This window comes from Aulonocara sp. 'chitande type north' Nkhata Bay, linkage group LG15 (genome assembly GCF_057382095.1).
Source record: "Aulonocara sp. 'chitande type north' Nkhata Bay isolate Kocher_YH1m ecotype deep benthic linkage group LG15, A_spYH_male_GT1.1, whole genome shotgun sequence".
NCBI classification, from domain to species: domain Eukaryota; kingdom Metazoa; phylum Chordata; class Actinopteri; order Cichliformes; family Cichlidae; genus Aulonocara; species Aulonocara sp. 'chitande type north' Nkhata Bay.
Genome location: NC_141358.1, coordinates 25,397,668 through 25,414,774, shown reverse-complemented (window position 1 = coordinate 25,414,774; position 17,107 = coordinate 25,397,668). Strand labels below are relative to the sequence as shown.

General features: G+C 42.3%; 1 protein-coding gene across 2 annotated transcripts in view; it reads left to right on the top strand.

Annotated features, from left to right (window-relative positions):
• LOC147313191 (uncharacterized) overlaps nt 1-17,107 on the top strand; it is a 62,120-nt gene that overhangs the window by 38,284 nt on the left and 6,729 nt on the right. For both annotated transcript variants that reach the window (XM_086265184.1, XM_086265185.1), the window contains 2 exons: nt 2,913-3,132; nt 6,803-7,010. In XM_086265184.1, coding sequence (XP_086121310.1) covers nt 2,913-3,132; nt 6,803-7,010 — 428 coding nt within the window. The remainder of the gene's footprint in view (nt 1-2,912; nt 3,133-6,802; nt 7,011-17,107) is intronic.

Sequence of the window (17,107 nt, the reverse complement as noted above, 5' to 3'; positions counted from 1 at the left end):
AATTTCTGAAGAAGTGGGAGCTCTATCTGGATTTCTTAGCATTCAGACAGTTTTATCAACCTTAACTCTCTGCATGGCGCTCACATCTTTCTTTACCTTTCTTATTTTTCTCATTTGGATCCATCAATGATTAACACTCTACCCTAAACTAATTCCTGCTGCAAATGTACATTTTGGTGACCGTTACGTACTGACGTTTCAAAGTATTGAGTTCAAGCCTGGAGGCATTTACATACTAATATGGAGCTGCAGCAAGTGATGTTTGTGCAGCAGCCAATTAGAATCCAGAGCTAAAAACGGCTCAGTGTAACTAAAGGTGCAAATATTTCACATAAGCTTGAGTGACTATTCAAATACTCAGCAGTCATAAACATACCTTTCATTGATGAGTAAGCACTTCCTGCAGACTTTTCACATTAAAAGCCTTACAGGAACAGCAGCCTGCGAGCTGAGGCTTTTAATGAGTGTCAGTGATTTACAATGTTTGAAAGAGTGGCAAAGGTGAATAGACTGGAGTTACTGTTCTTTTTTGTTTAATTGGGAAACTTGGAAGGAAACCATTGAGTCTGCAGAAATGCTGAGTTTGCATTATCAGCAATATCGGCTAATTAAAAGAGGGGCAGGCAGGAAAATGGAGAGATCTGGGTAATATATGAGTCAAAAAACACAGAAAAGCTTTTTATTTGTGTTTAACTCGAGGAATTGAACCAGCAGCCTTTAAGTCGTCTCCTCTGTGTCCTCGCTCTGCTGCTGGCGGTGAAAAATTAATTCAAGCCCTGCAAGACGCAGTAATTATCACATGAATAGAAATACAGACTCAGGCCGACAGATACTGCCTGGTAAAGAAAGTACTTTAAATCCTTTTGGGGACCAACGTTTTCTGAATAGATTTTACTCTTCATCTGCTGAACAGTTTAAACTGCATCAATAGAGGTAATTATGTCCGGTCAATGCAAATTAGAGAAACAAAACTGTCGAGTGTTTCTATTTGTTCTCTTTTAGTTTGACTCTGCAGATCGTGTGTGTGTGTGTGTGTGTGTGTGTGTGTGTGTGTGTGTGTGTGTGTGTGTGTGTGTGTGTGCGTGCGTGCGTGCGTGCGTGCGTGCGTGCGTGCGTGCGTGTGTTGAACTTCATTTTCAGGGATACTAATTTGTCGGCACAGTGTCTCATTTAAGGTGAGGATGCTCTCAAAAAAACTCAATGACAGGAGGAATACATGAAGAGGAGTGATGACTGAAACGAAGTGCGCTGCTTTACTGCATCTCCTCCGTAAACAGCATAATCACATCAGTGGCACTCGCTGCCAGCGGCACTTATAAATGTACTTATTATTTCCGGACACATTTTACACGCACATGCAAAAAGGACCATAAATATTTGTGTAATGAAGGAAGAAACAAGCATGTTCGGTAAACTGGACTTGTGGGGATTTAACCCGACTTTAAAGAGTAAAACCTTTTTTTTCTACCAGTGATATATCACTGTCTCTCTCTCATGGGTTCAATTTAAGGTCGAAAAATATTTGTTTTAAACTGAAATTTATGATATAATAATAATCACGATGATAAAAATACATTTTAAAAATTCGTAAAAAAGTTTAAATTGATGAATGAGGAAAAATATTTAGAATCACTGATAGAGACTAAAGTAAACTTTGTAAACTCATCGCATAGATAATCAATTCGGTTTGATTATATAACACCAAATCACTGATGACAGTGGGAAGGAAAAACTTCCTTTTAACAGGAAGAATCTGCGGCTATCTGCTGTGTGGGGAGGAAGACAGAACAGGCTGTTCCTTTCTTTGAGGCAACGCGATCAACACCAAACAGAAGACACTTAGGTCACTGCATTTCTAAAGGTTCTCAAAAACGGTAAGATGTGAACAAATAAGATAGTCAGCTCCAAGTATATGCCTCCCTTCAACACCGCCGCTGTTAGCTGTACTATGAATAATAGAAGCGATTGTTGTCTGGTTGATAACAGATGGAAAGCAGCTCGTCGGGCTAAATGTGGTGAAAGCCATTCTTCTCTTTTTATGAGGTGGATGCTTTTTGTGCGGATCTTTTACAAATAAATGCACAAGAGGAAACAGCTTCCAGTACAGATGTTCATACTAATGCAAAGTTATTGAATAAACCATGTTACATGTAAAAATTTACATGTAATTTCTATAATTAATTGCACCAAAGGATCGACTTTAAAGTGAATTGAAGATAAATGGGATTGAAGAAGAAGTACTGACTTAAACTGAAGGGAGAAAAGAACAGGGCTGTAATCCTATTAAGAAGAATAAGCCAATCAATTTGGGGCACAAAAACTGGGATTTAACTAGAAAAAACCCGGATAAATCCTCTGATTACTTTCTGGTTTGAAGACACAGTTCATCCATATCACATTAAAGTTTAAAATTATGACTTTAATCTTTCCTTTCTGTGTCTGCTGACAGCGGATTGACTCAAACAGTGGGATGGTTTCTTCCTCAGAGAGATGTTTGTGTGATTTAAAAGGCGTTCTGTATTCTTTGCAGCTTCTGAATTACAATATAAATCTTCAGTGTGAGTTCAGGCATTGCAAGAATTTCTCGAGCAGGAGGAGGAAACGTAGATGAATGTATTGATTTGTAGAAAGAAATTCCAGACATTCACACAAAACTCTGGATAAAATCAGACTGGGTGCATCAATTCAGCCAAGGCTTTGACTTCATGGGCATAAAAGATGTGAGTTATGTGAGCAGAGAGGCATCAAGTTATTTATGAATTCACTCAGTTTAGACAGAATTCATGATGAGACAGTTTAATCGGCCCAAACTACATTTACATCAATTTTCTTCTGTTTTTCCTTCAGTTTTGTTAATCAGTCAGACTCCCCTATGGCCTACGCGTCACTCTCTGCTTCTTCTTCTTCTGCAGCTGCTGCCGTTCCTGCAGGCCAACCTGACGGGCTTCAAAAAACTGGAGATCCTCAACTTCAGGAAGGGCAGCGTGGTCGTCAACAGCAAGATGAAGTTCACCAAGTCAGTGCCGTACAACATCACCGAGGCGGTCCACTGCATCCTGGAGGAGTTTTGCACCGCTGCCGCCAAGAAGCTGCACATCCAGATTGACACCCACTCTCTGGACATCGAACCAGGTGCGTGAAACGCTACCGGGTTTGCAGGTGTCCTGAGCTTTCTCTGCCCCAAACCGAACTGAATGTGAACTCCGGTCTGCTGCTCATGTACACCAGCCGGGCCTAAAATTGTGAGCAGTGACAGGTGAGGTGAATAACAGTGATTATTTCTTCACCTGTTAGCAGGTGGGAGCAAGTCAACATTTTGTTCTCAAAGTTGATTTGTTAGAAGCAGGTAAAATGAGCGAATGTAAGGATTGCCATCACAGTTTGACAAGGGCCGAGCTGTTCAGAGTGTCTCTACACCTGCAGCTCTCGTTGGGTGTTCCCGGTATGCAGGGGTCAGTATCTATCAAAGTGGTCCAAGGAACGAACAGTTGTCATGGGCGGCTGAGGCTCACTGATGCATGTGGGGAACGAAGCCCGGCCCGTGTGGCTACTTTAGCTCAAATTGCAAAAAACGTTTAAGCTGGTTCTGATAGAAAGCTGTCAGAATACACAGAACATCTGGCACTACAGACAGCGAGGGTTCCCACACTGACCCCATCCACCGTGTTCTGCTGGGAAACCTTGGGTCCTGCCAACACATGGACGTCACTTTGACATGTAACATCTACCTTAGCGGTGTTGCAGACCATGTACACCCTTTCATGGAAACAGTACTCCCTGATGGCTGTGTCTTTCATCAGGATAATGCGAGGTGCCACAAACCAGAAATAGTTCAGGAACAATTTGAGGTGTTGACTTGGCTTCCAGATTTCTCAGATCTCAGTCCAATCGAGCATCTGTGGGATATTCTGGACAAACAAGTCCCATCCATGGAGCCCCCACCTCGCAGCTTAGAGGACTTAAAGGATCTGTCGCTTACATCTGGGTGTAGATCCCACGGCACACCTTCAGGAGTAGAGTGGAGTGCATGCCTCAACGGGTCCATAGCAGTTTATAAAATAGAGTAATATAACACAGGAAGACAGTTTGTTTTGGCTGATGTTAGCAGTGATTAAAGCAAGCTCTGGCTCAGTGCTGATTCTACTGTTGTTCAACTGAATATCTAAGAGTCCTTTTTGCATGCGATGGTGTTTTTATTCCTTAACATGAAAGATTAAAAAGCCAACATGCCGTTTCTTTTGTTAGCTGCAGTGCGGTGGTGTTTTATGATGCCAGGATTTCTTTTTATGTATGAGATATAAACAGGCATCTTAGAATAATTCACATTTGTTGTATCAGCAGCGCTCCTCTGCATGCAGTTCACACTCTAAAAGCTTTGTGATGTAATATTCTCCACAGATGAGTCTGAGGCAGGGAGCAGAGATCACAAACATTCAAACAGACTTGGTAATTAGGTCTATATGTCAAATCCAACGGCACACGGTGGGATCGTAGAGAACATTATAGGGCCCGAATAATGGTGATGAAGATGAGAAGTGAGCTGCTGAGAGGAGAAGTGCTGCTGCAACATCTTCTGTCTCGAGGCGAGCGTGTGTGTGTTTCAGCAAAATCCTGATTGGGAATCAGGTTTTTGCTGAAACACTCGTGTTTGTTGTGAACAAAGCTGCAGAAGCTGTGTGATTTTTATCACATCGGTATGGACCAACATCTCTGAGGAGTGTTCCCCAGCAAGGGATACCTAATAAAGTGGCTGGCAAGACTAGATTTTGAACTAAAAGAGGCTATAAAGCACTACATACACTGTAAAAACAAAGGTAAATGCAGGTTTATAAAACCTTAAATTCTCTTGTAGTTGATTTGAGGGTTACAAGCAATCTCCCAAAAACTGTGCAGCGATATGTTTGATAGATTCCTCAAACCTGCCAGTTACACAGTCTAAGAAAAGTAGTAAGAGGGACATTTTACATACACAGATTAAATATGGCTATTTATTCCAAGTCATGATGTAAAAGCAGCTGTTTCTGTTCCAGCTGGCATACACTGATAAATATTAGAGATGGACCAATCTGATATTACGTATCGGTCCGATACTGACCTAAATGACTGGATCGGATATCGGAGAAAAATAAAAAATGTAATCCGATCCATTAAATATCACGAAAGCAGCTCACAAAACTTGCAACACGCCGTAACTCACCTCAGAACGTTAGCACGTCGGAGCAGTATGCATCACGTGATAGAGCGGCTGTGGCATGCGGACCGGTCGGTGGTCTGGATAGCATGTGGAGCTTCGCTAGCAACCCGGCATTTCATCTCCGACAAAGTTATCCCGAGAGAAGTAAAGCAAGTGTGTAAGTCCATCTCTGAATGTTTGTAAAGCATTCCTGCGTTAAGCTTAACAAGCGACTGCCTCTCCTGCTGCTACTTCAATCATGAAACTGCTTAACGATCAGCTGATCGGCTTTTCTGTCGCGAGTCCGTGTCTCTTGTTTGTTTTTGGCCCACTTTGCACCAGAAAGAGGAAACCAGCGGCTGAACAACAGCAGCACGTTTAAGCTTGATCAGCTATTGTTAGAATTTATTTAATATTACTTTCTACTCGAGGATCTTTTTCTACGTAGCTGACGCTGGTAACTGTGCAGGGGCGGATCTAGCAAAGTTTAGCCAGGGGGGCCGATAGGGCATTAACAGGGAAAAGGGGGCACAAAGACATACTTTTCTTTCTTATTCTCATTTAAAATGTCTAGCTTTTAATTATTTAATATTTATCTGAATCTTACACCCAAAGTTTTAATCTGATGTAAAATGTATAGAAGTCCATTATTGTATATAGTAACTGTTAAGTCTAATATACCCTAGTAAGCTATAGTACTTTTTCCTTTGGGAAGGTACCATCTGTGCAGTCTGCAATTTTGTTGAAGAAAGATGTTGAATCTATTTAATATTTCTTGAAAAAGAATTGATTTCTGTGCATTTTTTTCACACTGCATCAAATTAAGGTTGATTACGTCGATTAAGCATCATGAGGTGGAGCGTGAGGGGTGGTTCCCTATTTTTTATTTATTTATTTTTGTTGATGCTGGGAGTTGGAACCCTATTAGTTAGGTTGCTTAATATTTATGCTAAGTACTCTTTAAAATACCAGAATAGGGAGGATGGTGTAGGTTTAAGTTTATTAGATTGATCAGTATTGCTGAACTATGAAATATTTTTTTTTTGCATACAGGTATAACAGAATAGCTTTAGTGTAGTTGTTGTTTTAAACTTGAGTATGAACTTATACAAAATGCAGCAAGATATTTAAAAAACAGTTTTGTTGATTAAAAAACACTATATCGGATTCATATCGGTATCGGCAGATATCCAAATTTATGATATCGGTATCGGACATAAAAAAAGTGGTATCGTGCCATCTCTAATAAATATACAGTATAAATAAACAGGAACTCTCCAGGACACGAAGGCTGTAGACCCCCAGCAGAAGCCCTGATTCAAACACACATACTTGCTGATGTATGTTTGGATTACAGATACTGACCACGTGCTGTGGCTTCACAACATGATGTACTTCTCATCCGTGACACCCTGCACACATGCTAATTTCCCCGGAGTGAATCTGACGTTTAGTCTCAGAGGCCGGCTAAACCTTACATTTCAGTGCAGAGCAGGAGGAGAGGATCTCATTAAAATCAAACACTCCTCAACACCTCCCGGAGAGAGGAGGGTGGTTAGAGGAAGGCGCGGGAAACTCCTCCTGAATACTAATGTGTGTCCACGTTTTTCTGCCTTCCTCTCCTTGCAGCTGATCAGGCCGATCCCTGCAAGTTCCAGGCCTGCGGTGAGTTTTCTCGCTGCGTGGTGAACGCCTGGACGAAGGAGGCGGAGTGTCAGTGCCAGTTGGGCTTCGTGTCAGTGGACGGTCTGCCCTGCCAGAGCCTGTGTGTCCTCCAGCCGAACTACTGCCAAGGAGGAGAGTGCCGCATAGTTCCCGGATACGGAGCCGTGTGCAGGTAAATGACGATGTATGCGGACTGTGTATCAGCAGGTCCACAGTTTGGTCTATAAAGTGTTACAAAGAACACAGAGCAGAAATCACAAAATTTATTATTTCTATAATTTTACAGTAAACGCAACCACATCATCAGCATATAATGGCAGTCTCAGTCTGTCCCTCCATATTACTTATTACACTGATATGCAGAACTCTAGAGACAAAGAGTTAACTCAAAAAGCACATGAGATGAGGGACTTTCAAAATAAGACAGGAAGTAACAGAACACAGGAACAAAAACAGCGTCCCAAACATTTTGTTGGGGGGTTGTTTAAAGAAAAAAGGAGTTAAACAAAACTGAAGGAAGCAAATAAATGAATGAAATCAAATAAAACATTAGGTTAAAGCTAATAATAGGTTTTAATACAAAAAAAGACTGCAAATAAAAACAACAAACTGAAAAAACAGGAAGAAACATTCACGGTGGACAGGACATCTCAGACTCAGCGAATGAAAACAGGACGAGTGTTAAATAGGATTTCAAACGGTCGATTGCTGAACTTTGTGCAGGTTGGCAGATTATTTGAGAGGCTGTGGAGTCGATTCATGGAGGGCAAATTTCATTGATAGCCAGTGCAGTGACCACTGCGTGATGTGTAGGAGCTGAATTGTGATTACTGAGTGGATTTGGACAAACTGAACATAAACGGGTCACCGCAGTTCAACTGAGAAGTCATTAAAGGGCCGTTAAAGTTAAAACCAGCTGCAGTTTTGTAAAAGCTGACCTTCACGACTGATTTGACTGTTAAAAATACGATTTTTACAACATTCAGCTGAACAACAGAACAGGAACACAGACCATGGGCAGCACGTGTTTCAGTTTTGGAGTGATGGTGAGGCAGAATTTAAATCTCAGGACCGGGGTTTGCAAACAGGTACAGCGGGAAAGTCAGCGTTCAGTCATTTCAAAGTCCCGGCTGCAGGAATGTGGGAACAATCATTTCAGAGTGATAATGTGTGACTGTCTTATCCTCACTCAGACTGAGCTGCCATTCTTTGAGCCGCTGGATTCAAACCGAGAGCCATAATTTTCATTACAGATGTATAATTTTTATCAGAGGGAGCTGGAGCCTGCCAGTGTATAATGTGATTTTCTGCTTTCTTTTTTTAAGTGGAATCGTTCTTTTTGTAAAGGGTCGTGATGCCTCGAGTTTAAGCTGTTCTCTGCAGCCTTCTTTAACTTTCTCTGTTAAAAGTAGAAAGTTATTCAGGTACTTTTTAACAACCTCAGCTTGGGGTTAACGCAGGGTAACCTTAAGCATGCAAAACAGAGGACTGAAGCCAAATTATACCCAACAAAATATGAGACAGGAATTAAACATACAATTAAACAGTGTTAGCAATCACCTCAATCGTAAACTGTGTCACTAAAATACACTGAACAAAAATATAAACGCAACACTTTTGTTTTTGCTCCCATTCCCCATGGGATGGACGTAGAGACCTAAAATTCATTCCAGATACACAATATAACCATCCCTCCCAAACAGTGGTCACAAATCAGTCCAAATGTGTGGTAGTGGGCACATCTGCTATATTGAGATAATCCATCCCACCTCACAGGTGTGCCACATCAGGATGCTGATCTGACATCATGAGTAGTGCACAGGTGTACCTCAGACTGCCCACAACAAAAGGCCACCCTGGAATGTGCAGTTTTGTCTCACAGCAAAATGCCACAGATGCCACAAGCAATGAGGGAGCGTGCAATTGGCATGCTGACAGCAGGAATGTCAACCAGATCTGTCGCCCGTGCATTGAATGTTCATTTCTCAACCATAAGCCGTCTCCACAGGCGTTTCAGAGAATATGGCAGCACATCCAACCGGCCTCACAACCGCAGACCTCGTGTAACCACACCAGCCCAGGACCTCCACATCCAGCAGGTTCACCTCCAAGATCGTCTGAGACCAGCCACCCAGACAGCTGCTGGAACAATTGGTTTGCACAACCAAACAATTTCTGCACAAACTGTCAGAAACCGTCTCAGGGACGCTCAACTGCATGCCCGTCGTCCTCATTGGGGTCTTGACCTGACTCCAGCTCGTCGCCGTAACAGACTTGTGTGGGCAAATGCTCACATTCGATGGCGTCTGGCACGTTGGAGAGGTGTGCGCTTCACGGATGAATCATGGTTCACATTGTTCAGGGCAGATGGCAGCTGAGAATGTCCCAGTTCTTGCATGGCCAGCATACTCACCGGACATGTCACCCATTGAGCATGTTCGGGATGTGCTTGACCGGCGTATACGACAGCGTGTACCAGTTCCCACGAATATCCAACAACCTCGCACAGCCATTGAAGTGGAGTGGACCAACATTCCACAGGCCACAATTGACAATCTGATAGACTCCATGCGATGATGTGTTGCACTGCATGAGGCAAATGGTGGTCACACCAGATACTGACCGGTTCTGGGTCCCCAGACCCCCAATAGCGCAAAAAACTGCACATTCCAGGGTGGCCTTTTGTTGTGGGCAGTCTGAGGTACACCTGTGCACTACTCATGATGTCAGATCAGCATCCTGATGTGGCACACCTGTGAGGTGGGATGGATTATCTCAATATGGCAGATGTGCCCACTACCACACATTTGGACTGATTTGTGACCACTGTTTGGGAGGGATGGTTATATTGTGTATCTGGAATGAATTTTAGGTCTCTACGTCCATCCCATGGGGAATGGGAGCAAAAACAAAAGTGTTGCGTTTATATTTTTGTTCAGTGTAGAATAAATATGAAATCTGATTAGTAAACATCCATTGTTTAACCACTTATAGCCTGTCACAGCTGTCACAGGGAGAAGGGTAAGGTGAGGCGTCTGTGGAGAGAAAGTGAACACTTTCATCTTTTAAAGTGAAAAAGTCCACATGTGGAGGCTGGAGGGGACACAGAGTCATACTCATACACAGATTTTCATGCTTCATTTGGATTTTTTTATAACGCATGAAGCTCTTTAATTGCCAATAAGTTACTCGGTTAGGTTGGTATGCATGCAAACTCCTCCCACAAAGGCCTCAGCGGGCCAGCGGATTCAAATCCAGAACCTTTTTGCTGTTAGGCAACTGTGCCACCCAAATATACCCCCTAAGAAACAAACAAAAAGGCCACAATAGGACAGACAACCAAAAAAATCCTTATCTGTCTATCTGATTCAGACTGTCCCAGGAGCCCACTGAGCTCCTGATCCAATCTGGGATCAGGAACTCAGGAACCAATCCAATCTTCTCTAGCAAGAAGCGATAAGGAGAGCGCGGCGGTCCGTGTCCATCTCCTGCAGAACCATTCCCTATTTGGGGGTTTGTGTTGCCGTGCCTCTCCAGATCACCCGTTGTCACTTTGATTTGCACTAAAACACCTGAAATGGATCAAGAAGATAAACTCTGGAGGCTGACACAGACTGAAGCCATGATATAACTACCAGCCACTCACGTGACTGCAGGAAAGTGAGCGTATAGAGACATCTATGGTGAGAGAAGAAGGGTGGAGCCTCTTTTTCTTCTTCTGTCGCTTTGTGGTGTAACAGCTACTTTGCTTTCACTCTTCTGTCCAGTTCATCCCAAACCAGCTCAATGGGGTTAAAGCCTGGAGACTGTGGCCACTTCGTGTTTTTAAGCTTATTATCTTGTTCTTTTTTCCTGAGGTAATTCTGCCATAGCTTGGACTTGGGTCATTATCTTGCTGTAGGATGAATCCTTGACCAACTACGTGCATACCAGAGGCTATTGCATAGTGCTGCAGAATGCTGTGGGAGCCGTTTTGCTTCATGGCGCCTCTCACTCTGTACAAGTCACCCACCCTGGATCCAGCAAAACAGCCCCAGACCATCACACTTCCTCCTCCATGTTTGCCAGTTAATGCCACACACTGTGAAACTATCCTTTCACCTACTCAACGGCGCACAAAGATCCTGCGTTACAAACTGAACATTTCAAATTTTGATTCCGCCTTCCAGTCTTCAGTCGTCCAATGGCAGCGTTTCATGACCCAGCCAAGCCTCTTTGTAATATTCTGACGTCTTAGCGATGGCTTTCTTGCTGCAACTCGTCCTGTAAAACCTGCAGCAAGAAGTCTCCTCTTCACAGTTGAAACTGAGACTTGCTACGACCACTATTAAGCTGTGCTTGAAGCTGTTATCCTGTTAGCTGCCTATCATGCAAGCTGTTAACTCCCAGAAACGTGTCCCATGATTCAGCTGTGGCTTTGGGTCTGCCAGACCTTATCCTGTCAGTTTGCCCCGGTTTCTGAGTGCCTTTTGATAGTGAAGAAAACTACTGACACCTTAACTTTCTTTGCAATTTCTCTGTAGGAAATACAAAGTGCTACGTACATTTCATTGAAACTTGTGGTGCATGGTTGAACTTAGTACATCTGAAGCGTAACCGCCAGCTGTTAGCTGCTGTGATGAGTTTTAAATCGTGGCAGGATGATGTTGGCTCGTCCTCGGGTCTGTTAATAAACTGCACTGCAGGGAGTGGCGACGGTTTTAAATCTGAGACATTTAGAGACAGACAGGGTGAGATAATGGCTGGAAAGACTTTTTTCTCAACTCTTATGGAAACTTTGAAGGAAATCTGACGACGCTCTGCTTGGTTTTTTTAATTGTATTTAATCCAATAACACCAAACATCTGTCTGCTGAAACAAACAGACTCAGTAACAGCAGCTGCTCTCTGCGCTTTTATCAATATTTGTTCAGGACTAATTTTACTGCTGTTTAATCCACGTTGTGTGTGTGTGTGTGTGTGTGTGTGTGTGTGTGTGTGTGTGTGTGTGTGTGTGTGTGTGTGTGTGTGTGTGTGTGTGTGTGTGTGTGTGTGTGTGTGTGTGTGTGTAAAGATGATTTTCTGAGTTTTGGTAAGTTTGGCAGTCTTCGAGATGTAACGTAGTGCCGTAATCATCCTAAAGATTAACTGTGTCTGATGCTTTGGTTTATAGCAAAATGTTGCTTAAAACTGAGATCGTGATTTTGGTAACGCCTGCTCCTTATTTCTGGTTTTGAAAACTGTCAGAGAAAAAAAGAAAAATCTTTGCACATGTGGTTCATCAAACAGATGGATATGAGATGGACAAACAGATCCAACGCTGCAAAGAAAATTGATTTAATGTTTTGGTTTCTTTTTGTGGGTTTTGTCACTTTGTGACTGAGGGATTGATCGTGCGATTGATATTTTTCAGTTTCTTGTCACTTTAATGGTCAAATGATGGAAAAATTGCCCCAAATAGCTTTAATGTGCCTCTGAATTCAGACTGACCATGCTTGTATGAAGTAATATCTTTGTGCACAGCCTTTAGCGGTCTTCTGCTCTGCTGTGGTGTTTATCCTCCTTCTCTCTGTCTGATCCGTCCCTCCATCATCCAGCCCCTCACCACTGTAAATCAATGCTAAGTTGATTTTTAACGGAGAGAAAGCGTTTTTTCTTTTATTAACCACCTGCAGAGAGTCGCTGCCGCTCAACTGCCAGAAAAATCTAATTTCAGCACCGTTATATGCCAGCACCTCGCCTCCTGACACACAGCACCTCAGATTCTCTCACGCTCAAACGTCGATTTTCCATCAGCTCAACCTTTGCACAGATAGTTTTGGGTCTGCATTGTTTCACCTGTCAGACAGCACAAACTTCATTTTCTGGATCTGCAGTGGTGAGACATTAGAGAAACCACAAAAGCGTAAAACACGTATTAAAACGCCATCGTTACAGCTTCTGTGTCCACAGATTAACAGGCAGGAGATCCACAGCTCTGAGCTTCTAGACTGAGGACTTCGTTTATTGTTCGTTGGAGAAAAACACAAGAAAACTAAGAAGTGTGGTGTATTAGGGGCTAATCCTTTGTGATCTCCTTTGAATTCATCTTGTTAAGCGTTGTTGTAAAATCCTGACCTACACGAAACCCAGTTGTTAAAAACTTAAGCAGGAAAATAAGGGACAGCACAGCAGCTAATTTGAGTATCATAATTGGAGGTTCAGACTAAAAACGGAAGTTTCTTGTTCCTCAAAATACCAAATAAACAAATAAATAAGTAAATACAGTGCTTTTGGAGGATATGGTTAACAGCTCTCTTGCTTCCACCTTGACCAGCTCAAGACTTTTGCACAGAACTCAAAACAAGTGACAACATATTTCCACATTCTTTTGACCTTTTTTTATTTCTGCATTTACTCTTCGACCTTCCTGACCACGTCGTGATCACCAAACTTGGGGTGGGTTAAGATTAGCAGCCCAAAAGAGCAGCTCCAAAACAAATTCCCGTTTTCGTTACGATTCCATCAGAAACAGCAACAGCGTGCGGACAGCTGCACCAACGGTACTCATAGCGACGGCCCACATACCTCTGCAGGAGAGGAGGGCTATGTTTACCAAGTAACTGAATATGAATAATGAAAAGTTTCATCAATCAGAAGAAAAAGAGCATTTTTGGGGGCACAGGAATTTATATTTGGATGGTGCTTGGAAACTATTTTGATTTCCTTTATTATCTCGGGGGATTTCTTGTCTCTTTGTAGGCAGCGGACAGCAGAGAGATTAGAGGAAATGTGAGGAGGAGGAGGAGAGATGGTTTCCAGGGACACACAAATACACGGTCAGCATCTTAGCCCAGTGATCCACAACCAGGGGTATTTGTTCTGTAACTGCCAACGGCTTCTAGGAAAGAGTGAAGCAGCAGTACTAATTGGATAAATGTGATATTTCTGCATTTTATAAATAAGTAAACACAGTTCAGGCTTGAATGCTCGTGCCCACAAATGACAGGTGAAGTGCAGAAAGATGTGCACCTGAAGCAAAGTCTGACATCTGATTTTCTTACATTTAGTCGATGACCCGAATGTCTTCATTTGCATTCGGAGCCGAGGACACGGACGTGATTTTTCCCTGAACCGGAGCTGCGGTTTGTGGTTTTGTTTAACATGAATATTTGATTGGCCCGATTGGCCCGAGCAGCAGAAAGAAACCGCTGCCGGTTTCCTCCCGAAACGCTCTTCCGTCTTGGGGGATTGAGGGGGTGGCGGTCGACTTAGATTTGCCACGTTTCATTAACACTGAACCCTGTTAGGTCTAATCCAGCGTCCAGACCGGCCGAGAGAGGACAAAGAAACCAAAAACAGCCGTAAACACCGAACACCACCTGGCAGGTTAGTACCGCGGCGCTGCACATTCCTTTTAATCTCATTTGGCTGCCTGACAGCACAGAGAGCTGGCAGCAGTGAAATCATTTTGGTACGCTTTCTAATGAAAAGACTCCCCGAAAAGGCACACAGGGAACGACTCCGAGGAGTCCCATTTCTTTTTCCTACAAAGCTGTGCAGGTTTTCTTTAGCACCTTGCTCTCCATGTGGCCCTGATACTCCAGGTCACGTTTCTTTAATCCTGCTCGCTGGCTGGCTCAGACTTGTTTTAGTTGGGTGTTTGCCCGGGTGAGTGCAGGTGTAACAGACTGGTTTTAGTGTCTAGGCGTACAACCATGTGTGGTTTTCTAATATGCGGTTTAAAGGGTGAAGCTGGGGAAGGTGGAGGTTTTAGTTCCACGCAGGGTGAATCTTCAGTTGATATTTCAAAAAAAAATTTCCTCAGTAATGTGTTTTTATCTGCTGCAAACTCGCACTGGGTGACTTTACCTACCAACCTGGCACAAATAAATGCTAATGTAGTGTTTTAAAGCAGATATTGTGAAGTTATTTGAATTGCACAGTTTAAAAAAGAGTGACTTTGGAGCACTAAAAATAAGACAGTTTGTGTTGCAGAGCATCAGCCTGTGTGTAATTTCTGTAGTTAAATTGGATAATTGTGCACAGAGGCCCAAACCGTTTTTTTGTAGCAGGCTCTAAATGCATTTATTTCTGCTCTAACGTGAAACATTTTAACATCAAAGTCTATGGGGACCGACTCCTATCTGGAGCGAGCCTTAAATGGACATTAGAGGAAGTAATGGAGCAAAGGAGAGCTGTCGCTTCATAGTAAGAAAGATCTCACTTTAAATCCTGCCTTTCTTTGTGGTTCCTGCGTTGGTGGGTTCTCTACAGAAGACCAGCTGAGTTGATGAAGGGCTTATGAAAACAGATCCTAATACTGGTTCATGCATTAAAAAAAATAGGTTTTTGCTAAATAAAAAGGTTATTGATTGATTTGTCTCTCCAGCTTAGCTTTGAGATTTGCGGCTAATAGACTTAAATTAGTTTATGTTAGCTAACTAGTGACAGAACCGATAACTCAGAGGAAAATGAGGGACTAAACCTAAACTCAGTCCAAGGGGATCACCTTTGAGTTGCTCCTGGCTGTAACAATGAGTTTTATGTTAACAAACCAAAGATATTCTTTACACTTTCACTCTCTCTGTCTTTAGCAGTAAAGGAGTCATCATACATATAGTGTTTCGTGTACACTTCAAGATGCTGCAACAAATCATTTTGTTTCTTTCAGAACTGTGATTTTTTTTTTTTTTTTTAATTGAAATATTTTCCATTTCTGTTGTCCATCAAATTACTTAAGCTAATGTTTCAGTGGTTAGAGATGACAGAAGATGGAGATGAAGTCTGCAGCCTCTCGCAGCCATTTTCAACTGGTGTTAAAATGGAAACTCAAACAGTCAGTCCATCAGTCTACATTGAATTGGATAAATTTGGCAATTATGTGCAATCTGTTTGCAACAATAGGGTAAATCAGTAAAAACTGCTAATCTGATGCTGCTTAAATGCAGAGAAATTCACATTAACGGTTTACCTTCAGAGTCCTGCCAGAACCAGATTTGAAATAGAAATCCAGAAATAGTGACGTTGTTGCTGCCAAACTGCAATTTAACAGCAACATGAGACAAGCGCTCTTTGATATTGGAACCAGAACAAAATGAAGAAAGATCATAAAGAAACTCAGTGTAATTAGCTCTTTAGTTTAAGATGAGAGTACCTCTGTGCAACCTCAGAAACAGCTCGCACGTACACACTGTGTACAAACCATTATCCTGCAATATGATGCTACTGTGCAACTGCAAGACCAGTGTATATTCAGGTTTTGCTGTCCACTAACTAGACCACTATTCACGTGACTTTAACAAAGGTCCAGTCACACAGGCCTAGAGACCAGTGAACCCTGGTCACTAATGTATTATTCCCTGACTGGTTGGCAAATAGTTGCTGGCAGTTGCTAGGTGAAATTGGTTGCTAAGATACGGTGCTGAATCAGAAACTACCTTGTGATTGGTTTGGTCACTCGCAGATTACCACAGTTGTCCACAGTTTCCATGAAATACGCTGACTTCTGCAAACACTCACCAAGTTGCAAAGACAGAAATATTTCCTGTGTTTTAGACCAAATGCACATAAGATAGTAAAGCTGTGCAAGACATTATTATGCCACGCTGGTTTATTGATGGATTGTATTTATTTATGTATTTTATATATTTTCTCTTTTACTGCAAGAGGGCTCTAATGCAAACGAATAATGTTAAGTAGTAAACTGTGAAAACTGGAAATGGGGAACATTGGCCTTCAAAATAAAAGTTGTGCCTCACCACTACAGCCAAAGCATTCCAAAGTTTTACTTTGAAGGAGAAAATTTTCTGCTTCGTCTTTGTGTCTTAATTTTCCAAGTGTTACTTACACTCTGAGAGCAGTGAGCCAGTGTTTGCAGACTACTCTGCGTTTTCCATGCAAACTACGAGTGACCACAGCCATCTACTGCCCACCCAAGCAGTCACAGAGAGGTTTTTGGTGCAGCACAATATGTCTCTTTGCAACCAGCCTCCTACAACGACTGGGCCAGTCCCTAGGACTTTGTGCCTGAGGCGTCATTAACCATTTCCGGGTCCAAACCGGAATACACCGTGTTCTGACTGAGGGATTAAAACGTGTTCAGGTTAAATATAATAAAATATTAAGCATTAAAATGCGTTATAAAGACAACAGCCTTAATGAACGGAGTAGGAGTTTGGACTGGAAGCAGGATTTATATGTCATCCGTTAACAACAAGATTCAATGGACTCCACAGCATCAACTTAATATTTCAGATGGAAATGTTTAATTTGCATAGCATAGTAATAAAAACTTAGAAATCCTAACAAA